This window comes from Plectropomus leopardus, chromosome 15, assembly GCF_008729295.1.
Source record: "Plectropomus leopardus isolate mb chromosome 15, YSFRI_Pleo_2.0, whole genome shotgun sequence".
NCBI classification, from domain to species: domain Eukaryota; kingdom Metazoa; phylum Chordata; class Actinopteri; order Perciformes; family Serranidae; genus Plectropomus; species Plectropomus leopardus.
In genome coordinates this window covers 24,334,473-24,347,600 of record NC_056477.1, presented here as the reverse complement: position 1 = coordinate 24,347,600, position 13,128 = coordinate 24,334,473, and the positions used below count along the sequence as shown (strand labels likewise).

Genomic DNA, 13,128 nt, shown 5'->3' with positions numbered 1-13,128 from the left:
TTGGTTTTCTTCTCTGTTTTTGAAATATTCTTTGCTTTGGCATGTCTCAGGAGGCTATTTCATGCTGTTTTGACATCTTTTTGACTGTTTTTGGGACATGTCATATTTTGACATTTTTGCCATACTATAGCCTTGCCTTTTTCGTCATTTTTTCAACATGCATTTTTTTGGTTTTCTTCTATGTTTTTGAAATATTCTTTGCTTTGGCATGTCTCAGCACAATACTTTATGCTGTTTTGAGGTGTTTTCAGCTGTTTTTGGGACATGTCATATTTTGACATTTTTGCCATACTATAGCCTTGCCTTTGTCGTCATTTTTTCAACATGCATTTTTTTGGTGATTTGGCCGTTTTTGCAACATTCTATGCTATGGCGTGTCTCAGCAGGCTATTTCATGCTGTTTTGATGTCTTTTTGACTGTTTTTGGGACATGTCATATTTTGATATTTTTGCCATACTATAGCCTTGCCGTTTTTGTCATTTTATCAACATGCATTTTTTTGGTTTTCTTCTATGTTTTTGAAATATTATTTGCTTTGGCATGTCTCAGCACACTACTTTATACTGTTTTGAGGTGTTTTCAGCTTTTTTTGGGACATGTCTAATTTTTCCATTTTTGCCATACTATAGTATGGCTTTTTATGTCATTGTTTCAGCATGCTATTTCAAGGTGTTTTAGGCCGTTGTTGCAACAATATATGCTGTGGCGTGCCTCTGCATGTTATTTGAAGTGGTTTTTTGCTGTTTTTTGCCTTTTTTGTATGTGTCAAATTTTTAATTTTTTGCTATACTATTGTATGGCTTTTTCTGTCATTTTTTCAACATTCAAATTTAATGGTTTTTTGCCTTTTTTCTACTTTTATTTCCACTCTATATACTATGACACATGTCCACAAGCTATAATATGTCTTTTTCAGCCATATTTAAGACATGTCAAAATTTGAGATTTTTTGACATACTATAGTGTGGAATTTTTGGACCGTTCTTGACATGCTAAATTATGTCATTTACTGCCTTTTTTGGATTTTATTTCCACTTTTTATACTATGACATGTGTATAAAAGCTATAATTTGTCGTATTCAGCCATTTTTCGACATACTATACTATAGCCTTTTCAGCCATTTTTTTGACATGTGAAATTATGATGTTTTTGGCCTTTTTTTCCATTTTGTATACTATGACGCATCTTTTAAAGCTATGATATGTCGTTTTCAGCCATTATTTAAGCATGTCAAAATTTGACAGTTTTCGACATACTACATTTTGGCATTTTCAGACATGTTTTGGACATGCTAAATTATGAAGTTTTTGGCTTTTTTACAACATGCTCTAAAAAATGACCGAAAACATCATACCTATAGTATGTTGAAAAATGTCAAAATATGACATCCCCAAAAAACAGCTGAAAACTACATAAAATAGCATTTCAAACCAAGTCATAGTATAGAAAGTCAAAACACATCATTGTGAAGAAAGCCAAAAAAAGTCCAATAACATCATAACTGTTGTAGAACTGTTGTATGAAAGCAATATCACACTTGAGGTCGTGTTGTGCTGTATATCCTCACGGCTGTGATTATATTCGCCTAAGACCGAATCATAGCCGTGATGATATACAAAAACAACGTCACTCCCTCTACTGTGATATTGCTTAAGTATGTCATGGAAATTATGACAGAGAATTCACAGAATTGAATTACATTAAAAAAAAAAATAGCATGCTGTCCAAAAAAGTCATAGACATATAATAGTCATAAACTCTTTTGTCCAAAATATGCCTTTAAGTAATATTATAAAATGCCATCCAAAATGTGAGAAAAAAAGGCATAGTATAGTATGTCATCCAAAATATGACAAAGAAGTCATTGTCATATGTCATCCAAAACAGCATGAAAAATTTAGTCGAATAGTATGTCATCAAAACTACAAAAAACAACTCACACTATAGTATGTTATTCAAAATAGCATAAAAAAGACATACTAGAGTATTTAGTCTAAGTTGGCATTGAAAACGTCATGTATAGTATATCTTCCAAAATGGCCTAAAAAACTCATACCAATGTATGTCATTCAAAATACCACAAAAAAAATCATAATATAGCATGTTGTCCAAAATAGTATAAAAAAAAGTCATGGTATAGTATGTCATAGTATGGCATGTCGTAAGATATACGTAAAAAATGTCCTAGTATGTTATGTATATGTTGTAAAAATATCATTGTATTTCTTCAAAATATTGTCGCCATTATTTTTTTCAGTACTGAGTGTTTTTTTTTTAATTCATAGGGCCATAGGGAGTTTTCCAGAGATCTACAAAACCACATGGCTCCATCCAGAGAAGATCGCAGATTAATACAATGACATTTACCAGAGATGAAAATAAGCCTGTCTGAATCCCAATTGGTTTATTTCGTGTTATTTTTCCTGAATTTTGATTTTTCTTTTTTTTCACTTTTATTTTCTATTCATGTAGTTCATTGTAGGAAGACAAATAATATAACTGTATTATGCCATTTGTATTAAATTAAACATACAAATGAGCTTGTAGATTCAAAGATGCTTAAAGTGTCTGACATTACATGTTTATAGTATAAATTACAGAACTCAAAGTATGTATCATCAAATCATGTGCAAACAGCGACAGAAATGACTATGACTTAGCAGCAGTTAATGCAGTCTTCTGTGAGTTTTATTTAATGGCCAAAATTTTTAAAATAAATCATTTCCTTGCAGTTTTTTTTTCTGTTTGAATTGTTCAGTTCAGCGGAGAGAAGGACGCATAACATTTCTCCTGCAGGGTGAGGAGGCCGAAAGACTATCTACAAAAAGCTGTAATATTAGCAAAAATATGGATTAAAAAAAATTACAGTACAGCATGAGATGCAAGAATAACCTGCTTTCATTGTGAGAAAAATAAAGCACTTCTTGCCGGATCTATGTATGATTTGGACAGCTGTATTCATCAAAATTACATCGCTAACCTCTGTGACTGTTCAGCTGTAACATCCTCTCACTATGAGATGGAATAACATTTCAAAAACATTTCCTGTCACACTGAAGCATGTAGGCACGTACGACAAAAGTATTCAACTCACAAATAAAGAAATATTAGAAAACTATTTACAAGAGTGGCTGTAACATTCAAACTCAGTCCAGTATTATTAGGAATCATAAAGTGAGTCATTCTCACCGGGCATAAATGAGTAATCTTATTAATTATGTTATTTAGACAATAATACTGGTCCTCAAAGACCTGATATCATAGCGCTGCATGCGAATAACACATCTTTGCTCCTGGCTCTTTAACTATTTAATCAGCATGCTTCTCTGTTGAATTCATCACTTATGAGCTGTCATCAGCACAGGAGGTCAGTGACTGATTGTCACATTAAACACACAAAAAAAGGTCCCTTTTTAAAACATTGCCAGCCTGAAACAACCTATAAATATAATACTAAAAGAACGGCTCCTCACAAAACTGCCAATACACTGACGTTCAACTTGCCGACAGCTGTCAGAAGAAATGTAACTGGTTCATGTGGGGACAACTTTTCTTTAACTTCCATTTCAACAAAGTGCAACTTCTTATTTTTCCTTTTGTACACAGTAAATAAATAGTTGGACTTTATTTTTTAAAATCCTTTTGTAACTGCTTTCTTTCTTTTAAAAAAGCCACTCTACAGTATTTGATTATGTTTGATATTTTGGGGGGATTGCAGAAATTAGCTGTAACAGCTGTGGTCACATTCAGCAGTGAAATGTAGTAAAAGGGATAGTTGAGACTTTTTTAAGTGAGGTTGTTTGAGGGACTTGTCCATAGTTAATGTATTACAGACAGTAGATGGCAGTCAGCACGCCCACCGGTTAGGAGAAACGCGGTGGAGTCTAGATATTTTAGCTACCTAAAAAAAAATTACACCCAAAACAGTCAGAATCAGTGTACACTATATTGGGAGTATTTCACTGCTTAACCTTTTCATCTGACAGCAATTTCCAATAGTAATTTGCAAGCCGCTGTATCGCCCTCTTCAATGCCAGAGTCCATTTAGAAAAACAGTGATTTGACATTCCTAAAAGCAGGAGCTGTTAGTCTACTGCTACCTCAATCACTTTGTGTTACTGTGTGACTTTGGCTTTTAAATTGGCTAAATTAGATTGCGTTCACCAAAGTCACACAATAACACAAACTAACTGATAAAAGCAGCAGTAGAGCAGCAGCTCCTGTGTTCAGTGAGCCAAAATGACTGTTTTTGCGAAAGGAGTCCGGCTTTACAAAAGAACATAGTTGGGGAACTGAAGTTGTTTACAGCCTCCTCACTGGGATGGGCTGTCTGATATTAAGGTAAAGCAGTGAAAATAAACTCAATATCGCACACACTTAAACTGATATGCACTGTTTTAGGCGGGACTTTAAGGGGGCTAAAATATATTTTGTTGCTGGTCCTCACCCACTGCAGAAAGTTGCTCCGTTTCCATGTCGGACTCCAGCCTGCTTCTCTAACCGGCTGAATGCCAACTGACATCTACAGTCGGTGACACACTGATTGTGAATAAGTACCTCACATAACCCCACTTCAAAATAAATCTGAACTATTACACAGAGGAGAAGGTGAAAATGGTGAAAACCTTTTGCATGTCAGGTGCTGTGTTTGAAGCCGGTGGGATGGCTTAGTGAGAAGTCGTTTCCAAAGATAATAACGGCATGCTTACTGAATTAAGTATGAATATGTAAAATATAATGCCAACCTAAATCCAAAGGATACATTACTTGTTTTACATAAGATTATCTGAGTCTTACACTGCTGTAGCTCTTCACTAAGAGTTGTACCGGGTTGTGAAATTTCACATTGATCGATGCTCGTTTTTGTACATTCATCTGTCTACAGCTGAGCTGTGAAATGCAGAAAGATCCGTGTAAACATGTTGTTGCTGTAGTGCGATAATAATGATGTCAGCACCTCACAGTCTTAACGTCGGAATGATGATGGGTGTGTAGAGGCTTACTCAGTCCTCTGTTTTGCTCTGAGTCTTGAAGGCTTGTTTACGTAGGTGAGCCTCAATCTCGTCTCGGAAAACCAGCATGCCCAGGTGAGAGTGGGACGCCTCGTTCATGGCTTTGGACTGGATGCACATGCGGTACTGCTCCGGCGTCAGCTCGTCCGCACACTGCTTCTCGTGCCACAGGTGGAAGAGACCAGACACCGGCGTCCGAATCACTATCAGCTCACTCCGGAGGTACTTCCTGTACAAGTGGACGTCTTCCACACCCCAGCCTTTGACTTCAAGATCAAACCCACCTGGAGGAATAAGATTCAACCAAAAATGTTACAGTTAATGTTAAAGGTTGCTTATGAATATTTATTAATATATTAATTACATAAACTGATCGCTGCTCACCAATATTTAGGAAATCTGAGCGATACTGACACGTCATTCCAAAGCCAAAGTCTCTCCAGAATCCAGCATCTTTTTTGTGAATCTATGTCAAAAGATATTTTTAATTACAATAAATAAAAAAATGGTACCTTCATATGTTTGGTGGAACTGAAATTAACTTTAAATGTTATGTAAGCACCTGTGTAAAGCCCTATTTCGCCCTAAAATGTGTTTTAGTTATTGTTCACTTCTCTCTGGTGTTTAGGCTTCAATGTGACACCAGAGCGCTGTGTTCACCTTAAAGGGACAGTTCAGCCCAAAACCAAAAATACACATTTTTCACTTTCATTTCCTCACTTCCATGGGTAGATGCACACTTTCCTCTGCATGGTGATACGCCTGGCGAGTGTAGTGCAGTAGAAAGAAAATATTTCCAACATGAAATTGTTCACAACAAGGTCTGTGGATTATCTTGAGTAACCAGGTCATGATTTTTGGAAAGAAACATTGTTACTTAGTTTTTCAAATGTATTTTTGGGCGCTCTGAGCACTACAAGCCTTCTACTGCCATTTAGTTTCATTATATTGGAGAGAAAGGCGGACATCTCTGCAGCCGATCTCCAACACTCATCAACTCACGACAAAACTGTCTAGATTTATGAACAGCACTACAGATCAGAGGGAAAACATGTATTTTTGATTGTGATACTGTCCCTTTAAATCTGAATTCAAGATGTGAACGATAAAGATGATTTTATTACATCACAAGTTTATAGTTTAGAAGAAAAATTACACAAGTGCAATGTGTAAACTTAAACCACCAGTATAAATCAGTGAGAATGGACTTTTCAGTGACATAAGTAACATCTCTGACCAGGAGTTAAACTTTTAAAATGCACGATATTTGTGTATTTAGAGATTCTAGATTTTACAATGCAGGCGACAAAGTAGATGCAACTTCATTTTTTTTTTTTTTTTTTTTTTTTTTGTGTGTGTGTGTGTGTGTGTGTGTGTGTGTGTGTGTGTGTCAAAGCAATATCAGATGCAAATTATCATTCCAAGCAGAATTTTTTATGTCCTAAAATGTGTAATGGGGATCTTTAGCGAACACATATTAAATCTTTTTTTTTCTACAAAAACTCTTCAGAGTTAAGTGTTCAGTCCTCACCAGTTGGAGTTCAGTAGGTGGAGCCAGCTCCAAATTTCCATAGACTATGGCAGGATTGTACAGACTGAACACCACTGGATAGAAGACTTTCTTATCTACAAAACAAACAGTTAAGTACAACTCAGTCATTTGGTGACAGTCTACCTGTACACAAAAGTTCACAAAAGCTACTAACACAAGAATCTGGGCACTATTATGTGAAAACATACTTGGAGCAGCGTTGAGACGACAGGTGTTGAGGAAGTCGAGGGTAAAATGGATGTCAACGTCACAGAAAAACATTAAGACGTCGCCTTTCTTCCAGGCGTGCGCTCCGATATCCAGACCCCGACCTCGTGAAAACTCCTCGTCCACTGGGATCAGAGTGTAATTGGAGAAGTTCTCCTCCCTGAAAAACAATGCATGCAAAAGTTTTCATTGACATGACACAGAACTTCCACGAAACTACTTCAAACACATCAAAAGCTCTTTCTCAAAGGACAAACCTTGACATTTTTTCCAAAGATGACTTCACCTCCTGTCGGCCCTCTGGCCCAAAATAAACCACCGTGAGATGTACTCGTCTGTCCTGTTGTATGCACACCTCCCTAAAAACATAATAGTAATGTTTGTGATTAATTCCAACATTAAGGGTGTATCTTATTGCACAATAACAATTAAACTCTGGGCATTGCGTCAACTGAATGCAAATTTGAAATGAGCGTGCTGGGTCACGTCTAACAGACATACAGACAACACTTTCTGGTTCATTCTCACCTGAAGTTGTGTAAGAACTGTGAGAAAGTTTCTACTCTGCCTGCCAGTGGCACGATGATGTTAATAATCATTCCTGATGTTTCTACAGATGTGCTCCTGACTTTCATCAAGGGACCAAAAGGTCTGAAGAGCGTGACGTGGCGGAAGCTGCTGGAATCCTCTTTGGCAAAGAAGAGTTCGTAAAGCGTCCCTTTGTCTCGCTCTGTCCTGTACAGTCCTGTGGAGTATGAAAAAACGATGCTAAACTGAAAAAACGCACCACGTGCAGTCATCATTCATCTGTCCATAGTCAGGCGGTGTAGATCTTACCTTCAGTAAAGTGACCCTCTGTGTAGGTTTGTCTCTGCATCGGCATGTCTTCCTCCACACCGTCCTCCTCATCAGGGTTATTAATAATGTCCAGCGCAGCCTCCATGACCTCCACCAGCTCGTCCCTGCGGTCTTTGCGGACAGGTTTCTCCTCTGGGTGCCGCGTCAGCCCCATCTCCAGCTGGTACACCTTGGACGAGGTAAAACTCTCAAAGGGCACCAGGGCATACTCGCTGGGGAGGCGTGCCCCCGTGTTGACCTCAGCCTTGTCGATCTGAGAGTGCAGGTACTCCAGCAGATCTCCCGGCTCTTGGTCTTTCGTCTCGGTCAAACCCTGCACCCCAGGGAGCTCCTTCTTGTCCTGCAGGAGCTTCAGCTTCTCACTCATTTCCTGCAGCTCCTGCTTGAGCTGGGCGATCTGGCGCTTGAGACTGGCGGCACGGTTCAGGTGGCGCTCCTCCTGTTCCTGCAGCAGGGCCTGGTAGTACTCCTTCCCGTAGCTCTCTCCTGCGAGGCCGGGCAGGGCCAGGCTGACGTCTGCCGGAGGGGTGCACTCAAGCAGGTATGCGAACAGCAGCAGCACCAGCAGCAGGAAGAGGCTCAGGAAGAGCCAGCGGACCCGGCCCTGGAGCGTCAACCCCCGCCTGGGCATCACGCTCACATACAAGCTATAGCTGGCAAGGCTGCATTTCCTTCTCCTTCTGATCACATTACTCACAATTTGCTCCTGCACGTCATCTTAGAGCTCTGGAAGGGCCTTTAAGGTCATTTTGTTGTGAAAGTCTTGTTTCTTAGTGTCTTCATACATTTGTGCTGTGTAAATCCATGCAATGATCACCTGGAAAAATCACAGAAATCCACAGTAAGACAACAAATCTTTTACTATACACAGACACTTTTAGATGACTTATTCTCCTTCAGATTTAAACATTAGGGATAACTACCAGATAACAACACAATATTACTTACTACAACACTGTGTTACCATTCAAGAAACCTTAGTATTTTTTAACAAAACTGGCGATTTTAATTTAATTCAGTCAATAAATAAAACATTTTTCTGTGATTACGTTTTAATTATGTGTCCAACTTCTAGGATTTGGCATGCTAAAGATTGAACTGAAACCTGAAGAAACGCGGAGGGCAGGAATTAGCTTCACCTGGAGGATAACACACGGCTGAGCTAAACAACAGCTCAGAGGAAAACTGCTGCGCGAGCTCCACAGCACGCCACTGAAGACTGACTTCCGGATAAACGGCTTTCTCTTCAAAATAAAAGCCCTACAATCTCCAGACCAGCTATGCAAAACAACCGTAGAGTATCCAAGTGAAGTTTAGGTCACATGTATGTTTAGAGGGTGGGGGGGGGGGGGTTATTGTGTATTTGATAGGGACAATGCAAATACACAAAGTACAACTTCCACCTGTTAGAAACAAGCTGTAGTAACTGATGCTTCACATATAGAGATTATAACTTTTGCTAGTTTCCAACTCCAGTCCCTAGTTAGGCTTTTAGTGAAGAGAAAGAAGAGAAAAAAGGATAAGATATTAAGGTTACATACATACAATAACAGCTATGGTAAATGGTAGATACATAGAAGTACAACATACAGTTACAGTAAAAAAAAAAAAATAATAATAATAATAAGATAAAATAAATATATACAGTATAATAAATATATATATTTTAATATTTTTAACACTTGGTTGTACAAAGATGCTTAATGCAGGCGTAATTATTGTTAGAGGGGCTTGGCTCCACACTGTTCCTGTTTATTATGTGACTTAAATGCTAAAGACATCTTTATACAAGACCAGACACAGGGCCCTTTACACCTCATCTTATACACCACATACCACACTCAATTTTTTCATGAAGGTCACACAGTCAAACCTTCAGCTCCAACCCCAAGCACACAATGTAGATGCTGTTTTTCTATCCTGACACACATAGTCTTCACCTGGTCTACAGATGTAAATCAGGCTCTAGACGGCTATAATGAAAACCAGCGGGCTCCAAGTCCAAAGGCCAGAGCTGGAACCACTGCGATAATGTTTCAAAAAACTATGGTAGCAATCAAACTTTTTTTTCTTCCCTCAAACATGTTATTTTTACTCTTAGGTTCCACTTTGTGTATCATCTCTCTGCTTGAAAATTACTATGAATTTGCAACACCACACAGAAAGCCAGCAGTTTCATGTTTACATGCCATAAATCAAAAGTAAAACTAAAACATGACTTTTGGAGATCATAGCTCATTATAAACAAATATTCACAGAGGGCCTTTGCTGATTGACTGTCATGGATTTAACCAGTCAAAAAAGTGGAACCAAAAACAAAAACTGTACGTTGAGAACTGTTGTCTGATTTGTCTTTCTGCAGAATTTAACAGAGCAAGATGTTTGCCCCAAAGTTAGGTCATGAAAACAGAAACAAATACTAAGCTTACAGTGTGAACCTCAGTTTTGAGAAATCTGAATTTACTGAGCTGGAACAATTTCATCGAATTCAAAGATGCTTTTCTTTTATATAAGACTCTGACTTGGCCCCTTCCTACTTTAGAGCTTTTTATAAAACAGTAAACAACTGACAATAGACACACAAGATCTGTGGCAATAGGGGATTGTGTAATGCCTATGAGAAGGTCCGCTTATTTTTGGACAGTCAGCTTTCTCAGTGAGAGCAGTTCACACATGAAACAGTCTGCCTAACCTAAAATAATGGCTAAATGACGTGTTATAAAGATGTGACCACCATAGTGTGTAACTTATTCAAAAGCTGAAGTGTGCTTTTTTTTGTTTCATGTGTTGTTCCTGTTTTCATGTATTTTATGCAATCTGTTATATGTACAGTGTTGCCATATTAAAATGTGAGAAACATTTATTACTGAGCTTTGTCACTTGTAAGATCTGCTCACATGCAAAGAAAAAGTCACAACAAACTCCTGCTAGTCATCTCTTTGACATGATAAGAAATGCTTTACAGACAATGTCCTACATTTATCTAAGTTTTGTCTTTTTGTCTGGCTGCCAGGGACTATGATCAAGGATAAATGAAACACAGGAAAGTCTGAAACCTACAGTGCAAGTTTCACATTGATACATTAGTCTTGGTTTGGATAAACCTCATGTCTAAACTAACAGTCTTGTAAAAACCCGTAAAAACTACACACTGGTATATCAACAGGGACTTGTAAATTCGGGTGAATGCAACTGTTACTAAAGAATGAGACTACCTAATCAGGTAAAAGTTGGTTGTGTTTACAGTATGACACTCTGTCTGTTATTTCTCAACATGTCTTTGAAATGATCTGAGTTGGTTACTCTTGTGTTTTAACTGGAAACAAACTTGTGACAGCAGCCTGGTGAAGTCTTGAAGAGCACTAGTTTACATTAAATTTGTATTTAAATTCGGCATGAAGATCGTGTCCTGCATGCACAACAACGTGCACTGTGCTAGCTAAAATATTACGTTGTGTTGTAGCAATTTAGCACACTGCTTTATAAAACCGTTGCCTAAATCTCAGCGCATTAGCCCGTGCACCTACTTTGAAAGCTCCAGGCCGGATATTGGCACGTTTCTGTAGCTAGCTTAGCGATGCTCGGAGCTTCACTTCGCGTTCACATTATTTTATGTCTCTCAGAGAGCCTTCGAAGCCGTTTTTGTATTATAAAACCAACTGCTCACCTATTGCCGTCTTTGTCCATTCCTGCCCGCGTTTAAAGCTGCGGTTATGTGTAAATCCAGCAGCAGCAGGTAGCCTGTGTTGCAAAATGCCACGGAGCACAGAGAAAAGAGTGGGTCGTAGTCAACTTCCGGTCAACAACTAACCAATGAGAGCTTTGCTAACCAGCGTCGTCATCAAACACGCTGAGGCTTCTTGGTCATAATAATAAAGCTTTAATTATCAGCAAAATCTACATATTATTATTATTATTATTATTATTATTATTATTATTATTATTATTTATTCTTATTATTCTTATTATTATTATTATTATTATTATTATTATTATTATTATTATTATTATTGTTGTTGTTGTTGTTGTTGTTGTTGTTGTTGTTGTTGTTGTTGTTATTATTATTATTCTTGAAAGCTGGACCGTGTATTTTTATGCCACTTGTTTATTAATGCACGCACCGGAAAAAAACAATGTTTTTGTAAATATTAATTACAAGTTCATTATTTAGTGGGGTTTTTTTGTTCCTGTTTTGTATTTCTCTGTCCCAACTGGTAAATAAAACCTCTTATCTGTGATGATAAACTTGCTGACATCTCTGAATTGAATTACTACTGAAGTGGGCCCTAACTGGAGACAGATCACTCGTTTAGTGCTCAAACATGGGATCTGTTATCGCTATTGTGCATTCAGTAAACAAGGAAATGTTCGTATGAGGTTCTATTTTTAGTCATTTATTCATTTCCTTTACTAATTCCCATTAAGGGTGGCAGCAGTCTGGAGCCTCTCCCAGCACACATTATGCGGAAATCACTGAGACACTGTGAGCAGGTCAGCAGTCTGTCACAGAGTTATTTTAATCAGTTTCTTTCTTTTTTTCTTTTGTGAAGGATGCTGTGATGGTGTTTTAGTCACAAAGGAGTCAACCAGCTAATTCAGAACTGTAGAATTAAGAGTTTCAAAATTCACCTATCATAAAAACTACAGAGCATGGTCAGCACTGTGATAATGGAAGAGATAAGGAAGAAAGGGGTTATATGTATAATGTTTTGCCTACATCCTAGAACCAATATATCACCCTGTCTACTTCAGACATCCTTATTAAAAGCTTTATTTTAAGTTTTACAGTGTGCTTTAAAAAGTAAACGGGCTATTGAATTTTGAGCTGAAACTAAACTTGAATACAAATTTCTTCCTCCACAACCCAACAAACTAAAACCTTAATCAACACCTCAATATAAATATTTGCTTACAGCAAAACCAAGAGTGGAGACTCAGGGGTAATAAAAGGGCTCACAAAGCTTGCATTATACTGTGACATTGAATATTTACACATGAAAAGGCATCTGAGAACAAATGTTTGCCAGAACACTCCTGCCAATATTTAATAATAGTAAGTCAATATATCTTAAAACTAGACTGCATAATGAACAAATTATGTCTGGAGGTAAACTGAGACTCAACCTAATATCTACGATCTATACAAGCAACAAAGTTTCAATGTGGGCACACAAGATTTTCATCACCAGTTAAGTATCTGACCAAATCTCGTCTGCCCCTGAGATATGACATGCCTGAAAAGTGTTTTTGTAGCCCAATTTGACCTTAGACCTTTTGGATATAAAATGTCATCACTTTATCCTTTCAGACATTTGTATAAAATGTTGTTATATTATCAATTAATTCTTAAGTAATGGCCAAAAACATGTTTTTTTGAGGTCACCGTGACCTTTGACCACAAAAATATAATCAGTTCATCCTCGAGTCCAAGTGGACATTTAAAATAAATTGATTCTAAAGATGTCGTGTTCACAAGAATTAGACAGATGATGTCACT

General features: G+C 37.6%; 1 protein-coding gene across 4 annotated transcripts; it reads right to left on the bottom strand.

Annotated features, from left to right (window-relative positions):
* Positions 1-2,679: 2,679 nt before the first annotated feature.
* Positions 2,680-11,413, bottom strand: csgalnact2 (chondroitin sulfate N-acetylgalactosaminyltransferase 2). Of its 4 annotated transcripts, none has more exons than XM_042502479.1 (8): positions 11,299-11,413; positions 7,611-8,448; positions 7,302-7,518; positions 7,031-7,132; positions 6,755-6,933; positions 6,546-6,640; positions 5,399-5,480; positions 2,680-5,298 (listed from the first exon to the last, which is right to left on the bottom strand). In XM_042502479.1, the coding sequence occupies exons 2-8, from the start codon at positions 8,260-8,262 to the stop codon at positions 5,006-5,008; spliced, it is 1,620 nt and encodes a 539-aa protein (XP_042358413.1). In that variant the 5' UTR covers positions 8,263-8,448; positions 11,299-11,413; the 3' UTR covers positions 2,680-5,005. The 4 variants fall into 4 exon arrangements, with proteins under 4 accessions (XP_042358413.1, XP_042358414.1, XP_042358415.1 ...); XM_042502480.1 differs by lacking the exon at positions 11,299-11,413 and adding an exon at positions 8,681-8,783; XM_042502481.1 differs by lacking the exon at positions 11,299-11,413 and adding an exon at positions 8,580-8,600.
* Positions 11,414-13,128: the final 1,715 nt, after the last annotated feature.

Excerpts from the sequence above, each read along its gene's own strand:
- csgalnact2 (XM_042502479.1), bottom strand. The coding sequence starts at position 8,262 with ATGCCCAGGCGGGGGTTGACGCTCCAGGGCCGGGTCCGCTGGCTCTTC. Across the intron at positions 7,519-7,610 it reads AGAGGGTCACTTTACTGAAG|GACTGTACAGGACAGAGCGA; the intron begins GTAAGATCTACA and ends CATACTCCACAG. Across the intron at positions 5,481-6,545 it reads CACCTACTGAACTCCAACTG|ATTCACAAAAAAGATGCTGG; the intron begins GTGAGGACTGAA and ends CTTTTGACATAG.